Below are 13,578 nucleotides of genomic sequence, written 5' to 3'. Positions count from 1 at the left end.
CAGTCTTTTATAATCTTATAAAATCTTATACAATCTTTTATAATCTTATATAAACTTATAAATCTTATACAGTCTTATACATCTTATACAGTCTTATACATTGAGAAGTTTCTAGCAGGTCATATACAATCTTATACAATCTTATATAATCTTTACAGTCTTTTATAATCTTATATAATCTTATACAATCTTATACAGCCTTTCATAATCTTATATAATCTTATACAATCTTATACAGTCTTTTACAATTATATACAATATTATACAATCTTACACATACTTATACAATCTTACACAATCTTATACAATCTTAAACAATCTTACACAATCTCATACAATCTAATACAATCTTATACAATCTTATACAATCTTACACAATCTTACACAATCTTATACATTCTAATACAATCATATACAATCTTACCCAATCTTATACAATCTTATACAGTCTAATAAAATATTACATAATCTTATACAATCTTATTCTATCTTTTTTAATCTTATTCAATCTTATACAATCTTATACACTCTTATACGATCTTATACAATCTTACAATCTTTTACAATCTTTTAAAATCTTATATAATCTTATACCTTCTTATAAAATCTTAAACAATCTTATTCAATCTCATACAATCTTATGCAATCCTATACAGTCTTATTCAATCTTATGCAATCTTATACAATCAATTCTTGTATAATCTTATACGATCAATTCTTGTGTGATCTTATACAATCAATTTTTGTATAATCTTATACAATCAATTCTTGTATAATCTTATACAATCAATTCTTGTATAATCTTATACAATCAATTCTTGTATATTCTTACACAATCAATTCTTGTATAATCTTATACAATCAATTCTTGTATAATTTTATACAATCAATTCTTGTATAATCTTATACAATCTTTAACAATCTTACAATCTTATTTAATCTTATTCAACCTTAAACAATCTAATACAATCTTATGAAATCTAATCAATATTTCAAAATCTTATACAATCTTACACAATCTTATACAGTAATATATAAAAGATAAAACATGTTATATATTTGTGTGGATAGCTATAATGTAACAATTATACTCTGTTTATACAGTTAAATACCCTGCTATATATAGATGATATAACGAGTTATATTTGTGTGGATTATAGCTATAATATAACACTATAATATGCTATATATATAGATGATATAACGAGTTATATTTGTGTGGATAGCTATAATATAAAACTATAATCTGCTATATATATATAGATGATATAACGAGCGATATTTGTGTGGATAGCTATACTATAACACTATAATCTGCTCTATATATAGATGATATAACGAGTGATATTTGTGTGGATAGCTATAATATAAAACTATAATCTGCTATATATATATAGATGATATAACGAGCGATATTTGTGTGGATAGCTATAATATAACACTATAATCTGCTCTTTATATAGATGATATAACGAGTGATATTTGTGTGGATAGCCATAATATAACACTATAATCTGCTATATATATATATAGATGATATAACGAGTTATATTTGTGTGGATAGCTATAATATAACAATATAATCTACTATATATATATAGATGATATAACGAGCGATATTTGTGTGGATAGCTATAATATAACACTATAATCTGCTATATATATATATATATATAGATGATATAACGAGTGATATTTGTGTGGATAGCCATAATATAACACTATAATCTGCTATATATATAGATGATATAACGAGTGATATTTGTGTGGATAGCTATGATGTAACAATATACCCTGCAGAATCTATCAAGAATTCTGTCACAAAAAGGGCAAAACTGAGGTAACAAAAATATTTAACAAAAAAATTAATTAAAAAATATAAAATTCACATATAAATTGAAATATCTATGTTTTCATTCAATACTTATCTCATTGAAGAGCTATTCAAAAGCTATTTCTAAGATGTAACCGGGGTTTTTCTGTTTACTTGAGAATTTAGTCTTATCTAGCGCACGGAGCCACGAGTTCACAAAGTCGTAGCAGGAATATTGCAAAAATATCTCCTTCTATCTAATAAACAATATTAGTAATGGCAACATGTTTTCTAATGAAATCCCATGTGGGCTGATGATAATGGAAACCAGAAAAACATTATTTTTAAAATATTTTTAAAGACCATGTTTTTTTAGGGAAACTCCAGGAGCTGATGATGTTTACAGTGCTTGGTTTTTTGATCTGGCAGGTAGTTTAAACACTTAAAAGGACTGTTCGTGTAATTTTTACAAAAGTAGTTTTGCGAATTGTTGCAATAATTACACCTAATAACCGAAACTTCAATTTGAAAGTATTTAAGTTATCTAATCAGATTGGACATAATTATAGCGCCCATATCCTTACACATATTTTCCCCCTATATTCATTTCTGAGAATTAATATGTACTTTACTGATTACGGAATGGTTTTGTATTACGTAATTTTGCGTAATTACGCCTTAATTAACTAATTAAATAAATATTTTAGATTCTGACCGACCTTTTGACCAAACTATTTCCTGCTCTATGCATCAAAAAATTGTAAACAATCTTTTATATAACTATTCGTTAAAGTTATAAATTTCAAGGTGACAGTGTCAAAATTGAGAGTGCTAGGGCAAACAAAACTATAAGACACCAAACGTCCCCCCCCCCACAGCATGTTTAGGGATGACAAAGGAATTACAATAGTTTTTGCATTTTATGTTTTTTATTTTGTAGGTGGTAAAACGGAATATATTTTGTAGGTGGTAATACAGAATATATTTTGTAGGTTGTAAAACAGAATATATTTTCTAGGTGGTAAAACGGAATATACTTTGTAGGTGGTAAAACAGAATATATTTTGTAGGTGGTAAAACGGTATATATTTTGTAGGTGGTGAAACGGAATATATTTTGTAGGTTGTAAAACGGAATATATTTTGTAGGTGGTAAAACAGAATATATTTTGAAGGTGGTAAAACGAAATATATTTTGTAGGTGGTAAAACAGAATATATTTTGTAGGTGGTAAAACGGAATATATTTTGTAGGTGGTAAAACGGAATATATTTTGTAGGTGGTAAAACAGAATATTTTTTTGTAGGTGGTAAAACAGAATATATTTTGTAGGTGGTAAACGGATTATATTTTGTAGGTGGTAAAATGGAATATATTTTGGAAGTGGTAAAACGGAATATATTTTGTGGGTGGTAAAACAGAATATATTTTGCAGTTGGTAAAACGGAATATATTTTGTAGGGGGTAAAACGGAATATATTTTGTAAGTGGTAAAACGGAGTATATTTTGTAGGTGGTAAAACGGAATATATTTTGTAGGTCGTATAACGGAATGTATTTTGTAGGTGGTAAAACGGAATATATCATAACAATTGCCTGTGTTATTGGGAGATCAAGAATGAAGGTAAAAAATGTTGAAAAGCACTGTTTTAATAAATTCACGTGACCCCTATAAATAAAAGGTTTTAACCGAATAACCTCAAAGCATTAAAATTTAAGAATTCAAGATGGCAGTCTTCAAGTGAGCCTCCGGATTTAGATTTTAGCCATTTTAGTTTTTATTCAATATCCCGCATGGTATATCTTACCCTGCAGGAATAACTATAATGAAAAGATTAAGCATTGATCCTCTTTAAAGTATACCTGGACAGCAAGACTGAGAAAGTTTAAGAAAAGGGTTTGTGTTATCCTATTTACTTTGATTCCTGATGAATAAACAGACACAAAACATTATCCCTGTAAATAACATAGACAGGATATTTCTATAGATGGGACATTTCATTGGTAGAATTCATTTCATTTCATGGCTTGTCTATGAAATATATGTCCTGTCTATATGTATAATCTTAGATATTCAAGTTTTTGTTTTTGCAGAATTGACGTAAAATTGAAAATAGTGATGATTGGGGGGAGGGGGAGTGGGAGTAGATAGAGGGCTTAGGGGTAGGCGGAATGAGTTTGATTAGGGAGAGGGAGTGGTGGGGTTATGGGTAGTATGAGTGGGGGTTGGGATAGACGGGAGTGTGCTAGGAGGAGACAGGAGTTATATTTTCAATTATTTATCTAGGGAGAGAGAATAGTGACAACCTTACTCCCTTACGGACCAGAGAAACCAAGGTATACATGTTATATCTTATTCATTTTATTCAAAACAATACAATTTGAGAAAAGTGTTGTTATGTTTAGGTGTCGGTAAAAATATACAAAAGTGTTCAACATATTGAAAATTAGGGTCTAACATATTATAATTTTTTTTTCAACAAAATCAATTAGTACTTTTTCCCAAAAGTTATCTATTTTTATTAGAAAAACAAACAAAGATATCTTCATCATCAACTAACTATTTAAAGTCTGTATGGTTGTATAGAAATTAGAAACTCAAAATACATAATCTGTAGATAAATGATAAAAGCTAAAAGATTTTAAAGATAAAGCTAAGATGGAAGTTTAGATTTAATTAATTGAGAAATTTAATTAATTTAGCTCAATTTCGACTCCATTGATCTTTCTAGTTTTTGTTTCCTGATTTAAACTTTTAAAGCATTGCTTGACATTGTATAATGTAAATACTAAACAGAGACACATAGTTAGCATTTTTAATTACTAGTCAATAGTTTTTTACATTTAAATTTGAGTTCTTTCTTTGTCCGTTTTATATCCAATAAACGTTCAAACTATACTGAACATATCGGGTCCAATTTTTTTGTGGCAACTCACCTTCGTTTCTTTTCAAAATTATAAAATTTTGCCAAGAAAAAACTTGTCTTTTCTTTTATTTTATAAGTCCTAAATGGGAAATGTGTGAGATCCGCCAAAAAAAGCTAAACATGATTTTTAGTAATTTATCAATTTTTATTTGTTACAATTGATATTTTATATATTTTCAGGGCAGGAATGCTAAAAGTTGCAATGATGACGGTAATATATATATACTACTTTTATTTAAATATTATTATATTGCTTTTTGAGAAAAAGAGTATTGAGTTACAATGATTTGGAAAATTAGAGGTTAACCTATAAAACTTTTCAAACAAAAAATTCTTTTCCGCAACTAAATTTTTTAATCCCTCATGCTTTGTAACATGATGATTAAAACCTTTAATATTTTAAACCTGGATTATTTAATCATATTTTGAAATATCTCAGGGTTTCGAGATAAAAGAATTAGAAAATCAGAGTTTGTGGCAAAGACTCAATTCCTTTAAATAAAGTGTTCCCCGGCCTATTATAACATAAGTACCGCTCAAAAATATCCTAAGAAAAAGAATGTTAAATAAAAGTATTTTACAATGTATATTTGAATAGGAAAATTGAGCATTTTGGTCTTCATGGTAATCTTTGAATCTTAGTGAACAATCCCTTTAACAATATTTTTTTTTCTCAGGAGGTTGAAATCAGTTGGGAGCCTCCTAAAGGAGAGTTCACTAAATATGTTCTAGCAGGAAGAGAAAATATTCATTATTATCTAAAATAATTTATGAATATCATAATCATCACACCTTTATCATTATTTTTTTTATGCTTAAAAACAAAAATCATCATTATTGTTCTGTTTTAAAAATTAAGGGTTTTAAAATTTTCAAAAAATATTCCCCTCTCATTTCTCTCCTCTAAAGGAAGTGTTTGCGAATTTGATTGGGTTTTTATCGCTTCTAATTTTACTTCTGTCTGTTCCGTATATAAGCTGGGAGAAAATGTACCTAGAACCCATATTAATTCACAGACTTGCATTATTTCACCCAAACTTTTGATAAGTCAAATGAATTTAAAACTAAGGGTAGGTTACATATCATGTTTTTTTTTTGTATACAATGTACTATGGATATTGGATCAGATGTTTTTTAGACGCTAGGTTACATCTCAATATTTCAGGGATTTCATTTGGGAGAGACACCTGGCGGCCAAAAATCGTCGACTCAAGAACATTGCATATAAAAGAAAAAAGATATTGTGATATCAATTAGGAAGCATCCCATACCCCCTTTCATTTCACGCGAACACTCCCTTTAAGGAAATTATTTTCAGCTTTGGAAATTAAAATGCATGAAAATATATACCCCAATATAATTCTTAATTTATCATTATCATGCAGAACGGTGAAGGATTATTTTCTCAACCATTATTTAAAATATTTAATGAATTAAAGGGACTACAAGCGTAATATCTTAAAGGGAGTGACCGGCCATGTAAGGTAGTTGAACTGAGTATGCAGTGTTGTGGAAAAATTCTTTCAGATTCATTTTATTTAAAAATTAAAAAAAAACTAATTCTGAAAACGTATCCACCCCCAAAGTAGGAGTTTTGAACGTCGAATTTGCGCCAAGACTCAGGATTTACAGGTCTTTAAAAAGTTTAATATGTCTCAAATGAATCCGAAAGAAGTTTTCCACAACACTGCATACTCAGTTCAACTACCTTACATAGCCGGTCACTCCCTTTAAGTGACCCTCAATGCGAAGATAAGAATGCTCGATTTACAATGTTACCCTTGAATCCTGTATCAAATCAAAATATAGAGGATATCAAAGTTTTCAGGACTCAACACTCAAGTGTTTATATCTGTTAATGCTCAAACCAAAATGCAGAGAAGCCAAAAATTTAAATAAACTAATAATACAAAGCTTTTCAAGGCTACCGTTGTAAATCGGGCATTGTCATCTTTACATGATGGGTCACTTGAAATTACGCTTTTAGAAAAATAAAAATTAATAAATAATGAGTAGCATGATAAATAAAGTGAGTCCTGTGGATACACCGCCTTTTACTCCACGACAGAAGCTTATTTCCTTAAACCTGTTTCCTTTCAACAACGGGTCCAATAAAAGGTGCGCATGTAAACAAAAGTGCCGCTCATGAACACAAAAATGCCGCACATATAGACAAAAAATGTAAAAAATGACGCGTATGTAAACATAAAATGCCACATATGTTAACAAAAATGCCGCGCATGGAAATGAAAATGCCATGGATCTATACAAAAATGCTGGGCATGCAAACAAAAATTCTGCGCATTTAAGCATCGCCGCGCAGGTTAATAAAAGTGCTTTGCATGAAAAAAAATGCTGAGCATTTAAAAAAGTGCTTCAAATGTTAACAAAAATGCTGGGCATGTGCAAAAAAATACCGCTCATGTAAACAAAAGTGCTGCAGTGGTAAACAAAAATAATGCGCATGAAAAAAAATGTTGTGTCATGAAAATAATAATGCCACACATTTAAAGGGAATGTCGTTGTAATTTCAAGTGACCCGGTCCATTTAAAAAGGGGCTTTTTTGATATTCTTGACACACTTATCTGATTAATAATGTGAAAGATAATTTCGTTTTTCTAGTTTGCTTGATTCTGATAATTCTTAAATTATTCTTTTGCAGAAGAAATGTCACTTTTAAGGGTGCCATTGTTAATCAAATATGTCACTCTATAAATTAAAGGTCACTTGAAAATACGCGTACAGTCCCTTTAAGAGTATATTGATGGTTCAGGGATGGATTGTAGTCTAAATTATTGTTCCGTAAACTGCTGTTAAATTAATTAATTTATCCCTATAAATCTAAAAATAGCGCATCTGCAATATTTCAGTATAGACGACGGTCGAAAGCACTTTATCATTCTATTCAACGAACACGATTGTACAGAATTCATGCATTTTGTTCTTGTTATCAATATATTTGATAACTTTCAACCTTTACAGTCCTGAAGATTATTAGGTCGTCTGAAGTTTCAGCCTTTGCGCGGGTAACCCAGTCTTAATTGCTTTTCAAGTTTATGTATTCACTTTATACCTTGCCTAAACATCAAGTCTCCGACATACCGATGTCAAACATCAAAAGTCCAGAACTATTTACCCGACATCTTTGCTATCATAACTATATTTGGTTTAAACGTTTCCTGGGGATTGGTTACCACTGTACATAATAATCATTCGTTAAACATTTTCTAGCTATAATTTAGTTGTGACTTCCTGGCTGGCTAGTGCCTAGCCTGGGAAATCGCTGCTAAATCACAGCTAGAAAATTTTTAACGAATCGGATAACTATATATGCATGATGAATATTGGTTTGGTTTGGTTCAATAGTTCAAGAATGTGATACACCGGCCTTTAAACCTAGAACTCGGCTTCTAACCCTGCTCTCGCAGCACAGCAATAACAGGTTAAAGTACACACTGTAAAAATAGGCATACGCAAACACTGTAAAAAAGTGCTTTTGATTTTTACCTGTTAACTCTAATTGTGTTTATAATGAGAAAAGTGTGTTCCATCCATATCAGTTTGATTGAATTGAATTCTTTTTAAAAATATGTCTTTTGCTCTGTAAATGATATTCTAAGAACTAAGTTGCTTTAAAACTTTCCCAAATCAAAATGGTTGACTTTTAATTTTTTACTGTTGTCTTGAAGTGCTGTTATGCTTTTCATTCTTTGTATATATATATTATAAATATAAATATAAATATAGAGAGAACAATAGCCAATTCCATCAGATTGATGTATTCAAACGTACATTTGAACCATCGCAGACATAAATATAAAAAAGGAATACACAACAGATATCAAATAAACGTTTCTTGCAGTACACTTTTTTAAAACAAAGTTTTGTGGATTTCTGATGTGTATTCTATCTGGTTTATATTTATTCTAAAAGAGAAAAGGGTCAGGGGCGTACTGGACCAGTAAAAATCTATTTATTTCAGGGGGTTTTCAGGCCCCAACGGGTGCTGAGCCCCCCCCCCCCTGGAAAAAAGAATAAAAAATTTAAGTCCCCCCTGGACAAATTCCTGAGTAGGCCCCTGACAAGGGTTATGGAGACTTGTATTTTACGTACTTAGTGTTCCAGACAAACATGGTGAAACATTAAAAAATATCCTTCAAACATTGTAACTTGAAGCATCATGTTTTTTGGTCGGTACTAATAGTCTTAGAGAATGTGCATGATCATTTAAACTTTTCATGAATTTTAACTTATATTTTTTTTTGCATATTAGTATAGTATATGAATAAAAATCAATAAAGCAATGCACTGAGTTTCTCAAATATTCAACGCGTCGGTTTTTCTTACAATATATTTATATACAAAAGATACAAACTTTAAATCGAACGATACTAATACAAACGAGATATTATGAATCTAATCAGATCTATCAAACAGGAGACATTTTACATTTTCATTTTCATCGTCTCACTTACACAAATTAAATATTGTTAATCAAATTAGTTTCGTCAAATAGGGGAATTCTTCAAGGGAACCTTAATTCAAGGGAGCTGAATCACAACTGTCTTTTTTCCCTCTATTTCGCTCCCCCCTTAGTTCGCATTCTACCCCACGCCCTGTGAGCTGGCCGGCCAGCTCCCCAGCTCCCGGGTTTGGAGATAACGGATTTCTCCGCTTGGCTTGGGTTAAATATAGAAACCAAACATAAACAAGAAAACCCGTTAAATATCAGTAAAAGGTGGGGGGGAGGCAAAATGGGGTTGAGTGCGAACGAAGGGTAAAAATAACTGACAAACAAAATGCTATTTACAGTCGCAGGAAAGATCAAAACATCATTTTCCTGCTACATTAGAATTCTTTTTCTTCATTTTTCAGAATCATTTTTTTTGCTCTTTTAAGAGAAGCTTAATAAACCGCATATTGGATAAGTATTTTAAATCCTTTTAAGAAATTTGTGCATTAAATGCGTCACAATTTATCCAAATTATCATTTTTAAAAACAAAATTTTTTTGACAAATTGCAGAAAAAAAGATTATCCCAAAATTTTCTTAGTATTTGAGGTAAAATATTGAAAATTCTTTTTAGATTTGAGATTGTCGTCTTCTCTTTGACTTTGGAGTTTGAAAAAAGGGAAAGCAATAAATAAAACTTTTATTGAAAAACTGAAGGATAAAATAAAAAAACCTTGAAAAAACAAAAAAATCCAGAGACTAGATTTAATGAAGAGCAAGAAGTAGTTGAACTGCTTAGACAGAGTACAAGAGAAGTGGTTCAATTATGCCTACGTAGTGCAACTTCTTTTGCTTCAATTGAATCTTGTCCCAGATAAGTCTTTTTGCCATAAAAACATTGATGCCAATGTGTTTGTGCATGTTTTTATTTTTCATTTTTTATCATATTAAGAACAGTTTGCATTATGTACAGTTTGCAGTATGTACAGTTTGCTGCATGTACAGTTTGCAGCATGTACAGTTTGCAGCATGTACAGTTTGCAGCATGTACATTGTACAGTTTGCAGCATGTACAGTTTGCAGTATGTACATTGTACAGTTTTCAGCATGTACAGTTTGCAATATGTACAGTTTGCAGCATGTACAGTTTGCAGCATGTACAGCTTTCAGCATGTACAGTTTGCAGCATGTACAGTTTGCAGTATGTACAGTTTGCAGTATGTACAGTTTGCAGCATGTTCAGTTTGGAGCATGTACAGTTTGCAGCATGTACATTGTACAGTTTGCAGCATGTACAGTTTGCAGCATGTAGAGTTTGCAGCATGCACATTGTACAGTTTGCAGCATGTACAGTTTGCAGCATGTACAGTTTGCAGCATGTAAATTGTACAGTTTGCAGCATGTACATTGTACAGTTTGCAGCATGTACAGTTTGCAGTATGTACAGTTTGCAGCATGTACAGTTTTCAGTATGTACAGTTTGCAGCATTTACAGTTTTCAGTATGTACAGTTTGAAGTATGTACAGTTTTCAGCATGTACAGTTTGCAGCATGTACAGTTTGCAGCATGTACTGTTTGCAGTATGTACAGTTTGCAGCATATACAGTTTTCAGTATGTACAGTTTGCAGCATGTACAGTTTTCAGTATGTAAAGTTTGCAGTATGTACAGTTTGCAGCATGTACAGTTTTCAGCATGTACAGTTTGCAATATGCACAGTTTGCAGCATGTACAGTTTGCAGCATGTACAGTTTGCAGCATGTACAGTTTTCAGCATGTACAGTTTGCAATATGTACATTGTACAGTTTGCAGCATGTACAGTTTGCAGCATGTACAGTTTGCAGCTATGTACAGTTTGCAGCATGTACAGTTTGCAGCATGTACAGTTTGCAGCATGTACAGTTTGCAGCATGTACAGTTTGCAACATGTACAGTTTGCGGCATGTACAGTTTTTAGCATGTACAGTTTTCAGCATGTACAGTTGGACTAACAACGGTTTTGTTGATTAATTAAATCATTTTTTACTTGGAAATAAAACCTTTTTAGTTTGTTTTCTGTAGATAGTATGTTGTTGATGTTAAGAGAACTAACCTTGAATATTTGCCTAATTTGCAGTTGATTCTTCAGTAACAACAACCCTAGCTCCTAAGAGATTTGTCCCAATGATAATTGTGCCCAGGTATATTACAGGGGAACCCACAAAGGATGAAACTATAATAACGACCTTAAATATTTTAATAGTTTCAAATTGTTCCATATATAGAATAATAGATAAAAGAATGTAACAAGTTCACAGTTGCTTCGATCCAATCACAGATGTAAGAAAAAATACAAATAAATCCCATACAGTCGTCTCTGAATTTTCATCCTTTGTGGGTAGCTCTGTACATTTGAGGTATTATCAGGGGTAGGACTGAAAATTAACCAAAATACGTTTACTAATGTTCGATGGGTAACATTTTTCGGAGGGGGACACAATTTTCTAAAATACCCCCCCCCCCCCTTTTCGTAGACGAACAACATCAAATTGAACCAAATACTGAATTTAATGAATTGTAGAGTTCACTGAACTACCTTTTGTTGGATTAAAAGTTAAATATATTCATGAGGATCTGAATTGGTGGTTCAGGATTTGAACCGGCGATATAAGTATAGTTCAGCGACCTCCCTATTCATTAAATTCGGTCGGTTCTTCATGTGCGTCACATTAAAGTCACAAAAGAATTGATAAAATTTATAAAAAATAGTTTATCATTGTATTATTGAACTTCAAGGGATAACTTTTAATACATTTAGATTAAATTTTGTAGATATTTATTATGGTAGAAATAATGTTGATATAAATAATAATAGTATGCTTACGATTATAATTAAATTTTCAATTATCTTACACCCTTTTTATATTTCTTAAGATTTTTAAGTGCTGAAAGGAATTGCGTCTTTGCCACAAGCTCTGTATTACTCATAGAGAATAGAATATATGTTAGAGAGGAATTTAAAGAATCTCTCGGTATGATTTTTTTCAGTCCCATTCAGCCTGAAAGGGATCGTTCAAAGTGTACAAATCATGTAAATGTTCACAAATTATATGCAGTAGAGTACATTAATACAGTATGTTCCCTAGACTATTCGTTTCAATTTCGAAATTTTTAAAGGTGTTAAATAAACTTTATAATGAATTAGGTGAATAAAAACCATCATTTGATTTATAGTTATTATTATCGTTTGTAAAATGAAATGCATAGGGTCTATGTGAAATGATCATTGGTCAATTATATTAATTATTTTATAATTTGGTTTTCTTTTAACATTAATTTTAGATTTTCTATAAAATGATATTCCAGGGCCCAAAAGGTTATAGAACAAATATGTGAAGTACACCTGCAGTATGGAAACAGTACAACAAAATGGCCGTTTTACACTTTTTTCTAGTAAATTCCCCTCTAATATATATTCTATTCTCTATGGTATATATATTACTACTAGTCCATAATTATCTTTGCAATACAATGTCGTACCTAAGATATTTCAAATTATGAACTCTGTTAGATTGAAATACCAAAGATTTACACCATCAGGTTGCATTAGAAAATTTGAATTTATAGTAAAGACTCAATTCCTTTGTTATCATTTTACAATATTGATTAGTTAATGTATTATTCGTACATTTAGTTCTTTACATTTTTAGTTGTTTTGTAGATATTATATAATAGTATTTTTTATATATATAAAGTAATGAAAAGCATGGTAGTGTTTTTTGTATTTAGAATTTTATTCTTTATTTTAGTTTGTTTAAATTTTAATACTTTAATATATTATTAGTTAGGGATAAAGTTAGGTTTTTTCATAACGTATTCTACAGGAATCGAATATGTAAATATGTATGAGATGAAAATTTTTGAATATGATAGTACAGCTGATTCAATTTATTCTAATCTACAAGTTAAATATCTCTTTAAGCTGTTTAAGCTTAAAACATATAGTGAACACCAAATTAAATTAAAAACGAATTAATTTCAAACAAAATATGACTTTTTTGGTGTAAAAATAGGTGTATTTTAATCTGATTTGTGGATTCATTTTTTTGCACTGTTTCAGAGTGAACATTGTATATAGTGTTCAGATAATTTGAGATTATGATTTCTGTAAAATCTGTTCGTAAAGTTAATGAGTTTTTGCTACAAACTCAAATTTGATAATCTCTTTATTTTTGCAACCTGATGTTTAAATACTTTAAACTATAAATTGTAATCTAAGTTTTAAATATCAATGGCTTACATCATCAGGTTGCATAGATATGGGGATTAGAAAAATTTTGGTTTATGACAAAGACTCTAAATTCTTTTGTTAAATATGTTGATTTTTACAAAATCTGATTTAACCT

General features: G+C 30.4%; 1 protein-coding gene across 1 annotated transcript in view; it reads left to right on the top strand.

The window, feature by feature from the left end:
• LOC111713129 (fibronectin) overlaps positions 1-13,578 on the top strand; it is a 33,565-nt gene that overhangs the window by 3,592 nt on the left and 16,395 nt on the right. Inside the window, exons 4-10 of the mRNA XM_023487929.1 lie at positions 1,744-1,840; positions 2,190-2,242; positions 3,378-3,436; positions 4,100-4,149; positions 4,920-4,950; positions 5,417-5,474; positions 11,310-11,373. Of these exons, the coding sequence (XP_023343697.1) occupies positions 1,744-1,840; positions 2,190-2,242; positions 3,378-3,436; positions 4,100-4,149; positions 4,920-4,950; positions 5,417-5,474; positions 11,310-11,373 (412 nt within the window). The remainder of the gene's footprint in view (positions 1-1,743; positions 1,841-2,189; positions 2,243-3,377; positions 3,437-4,099; positions 4,150-4,919; positions 4,951-5,416; positions 5,475-11,309; positions 11,374-13,578) is intronic.

The sequence above is a fragment of the Eurytemora carolleeae genome, unplaced genomic scaffold (genome assembly GCF_000591075.1).
Source record: "Eurytemora carolleeae unplaced genomic scaffold, Eaff_2.0 scaffold1149, whole genome shotgun sequence".
Taxonomy (NCBI): Eukaryota; Metazoa; Arthropoda; class Copepoda; order Calanoida; family Temoridae; genus Eurytemora; species Eurytemora carolleeae.
The sequence above is the reverse complement of the archived record's forward strand: the minus strand, read 5'-3'. Positions and strand labels throughout refer to the sequence as shown.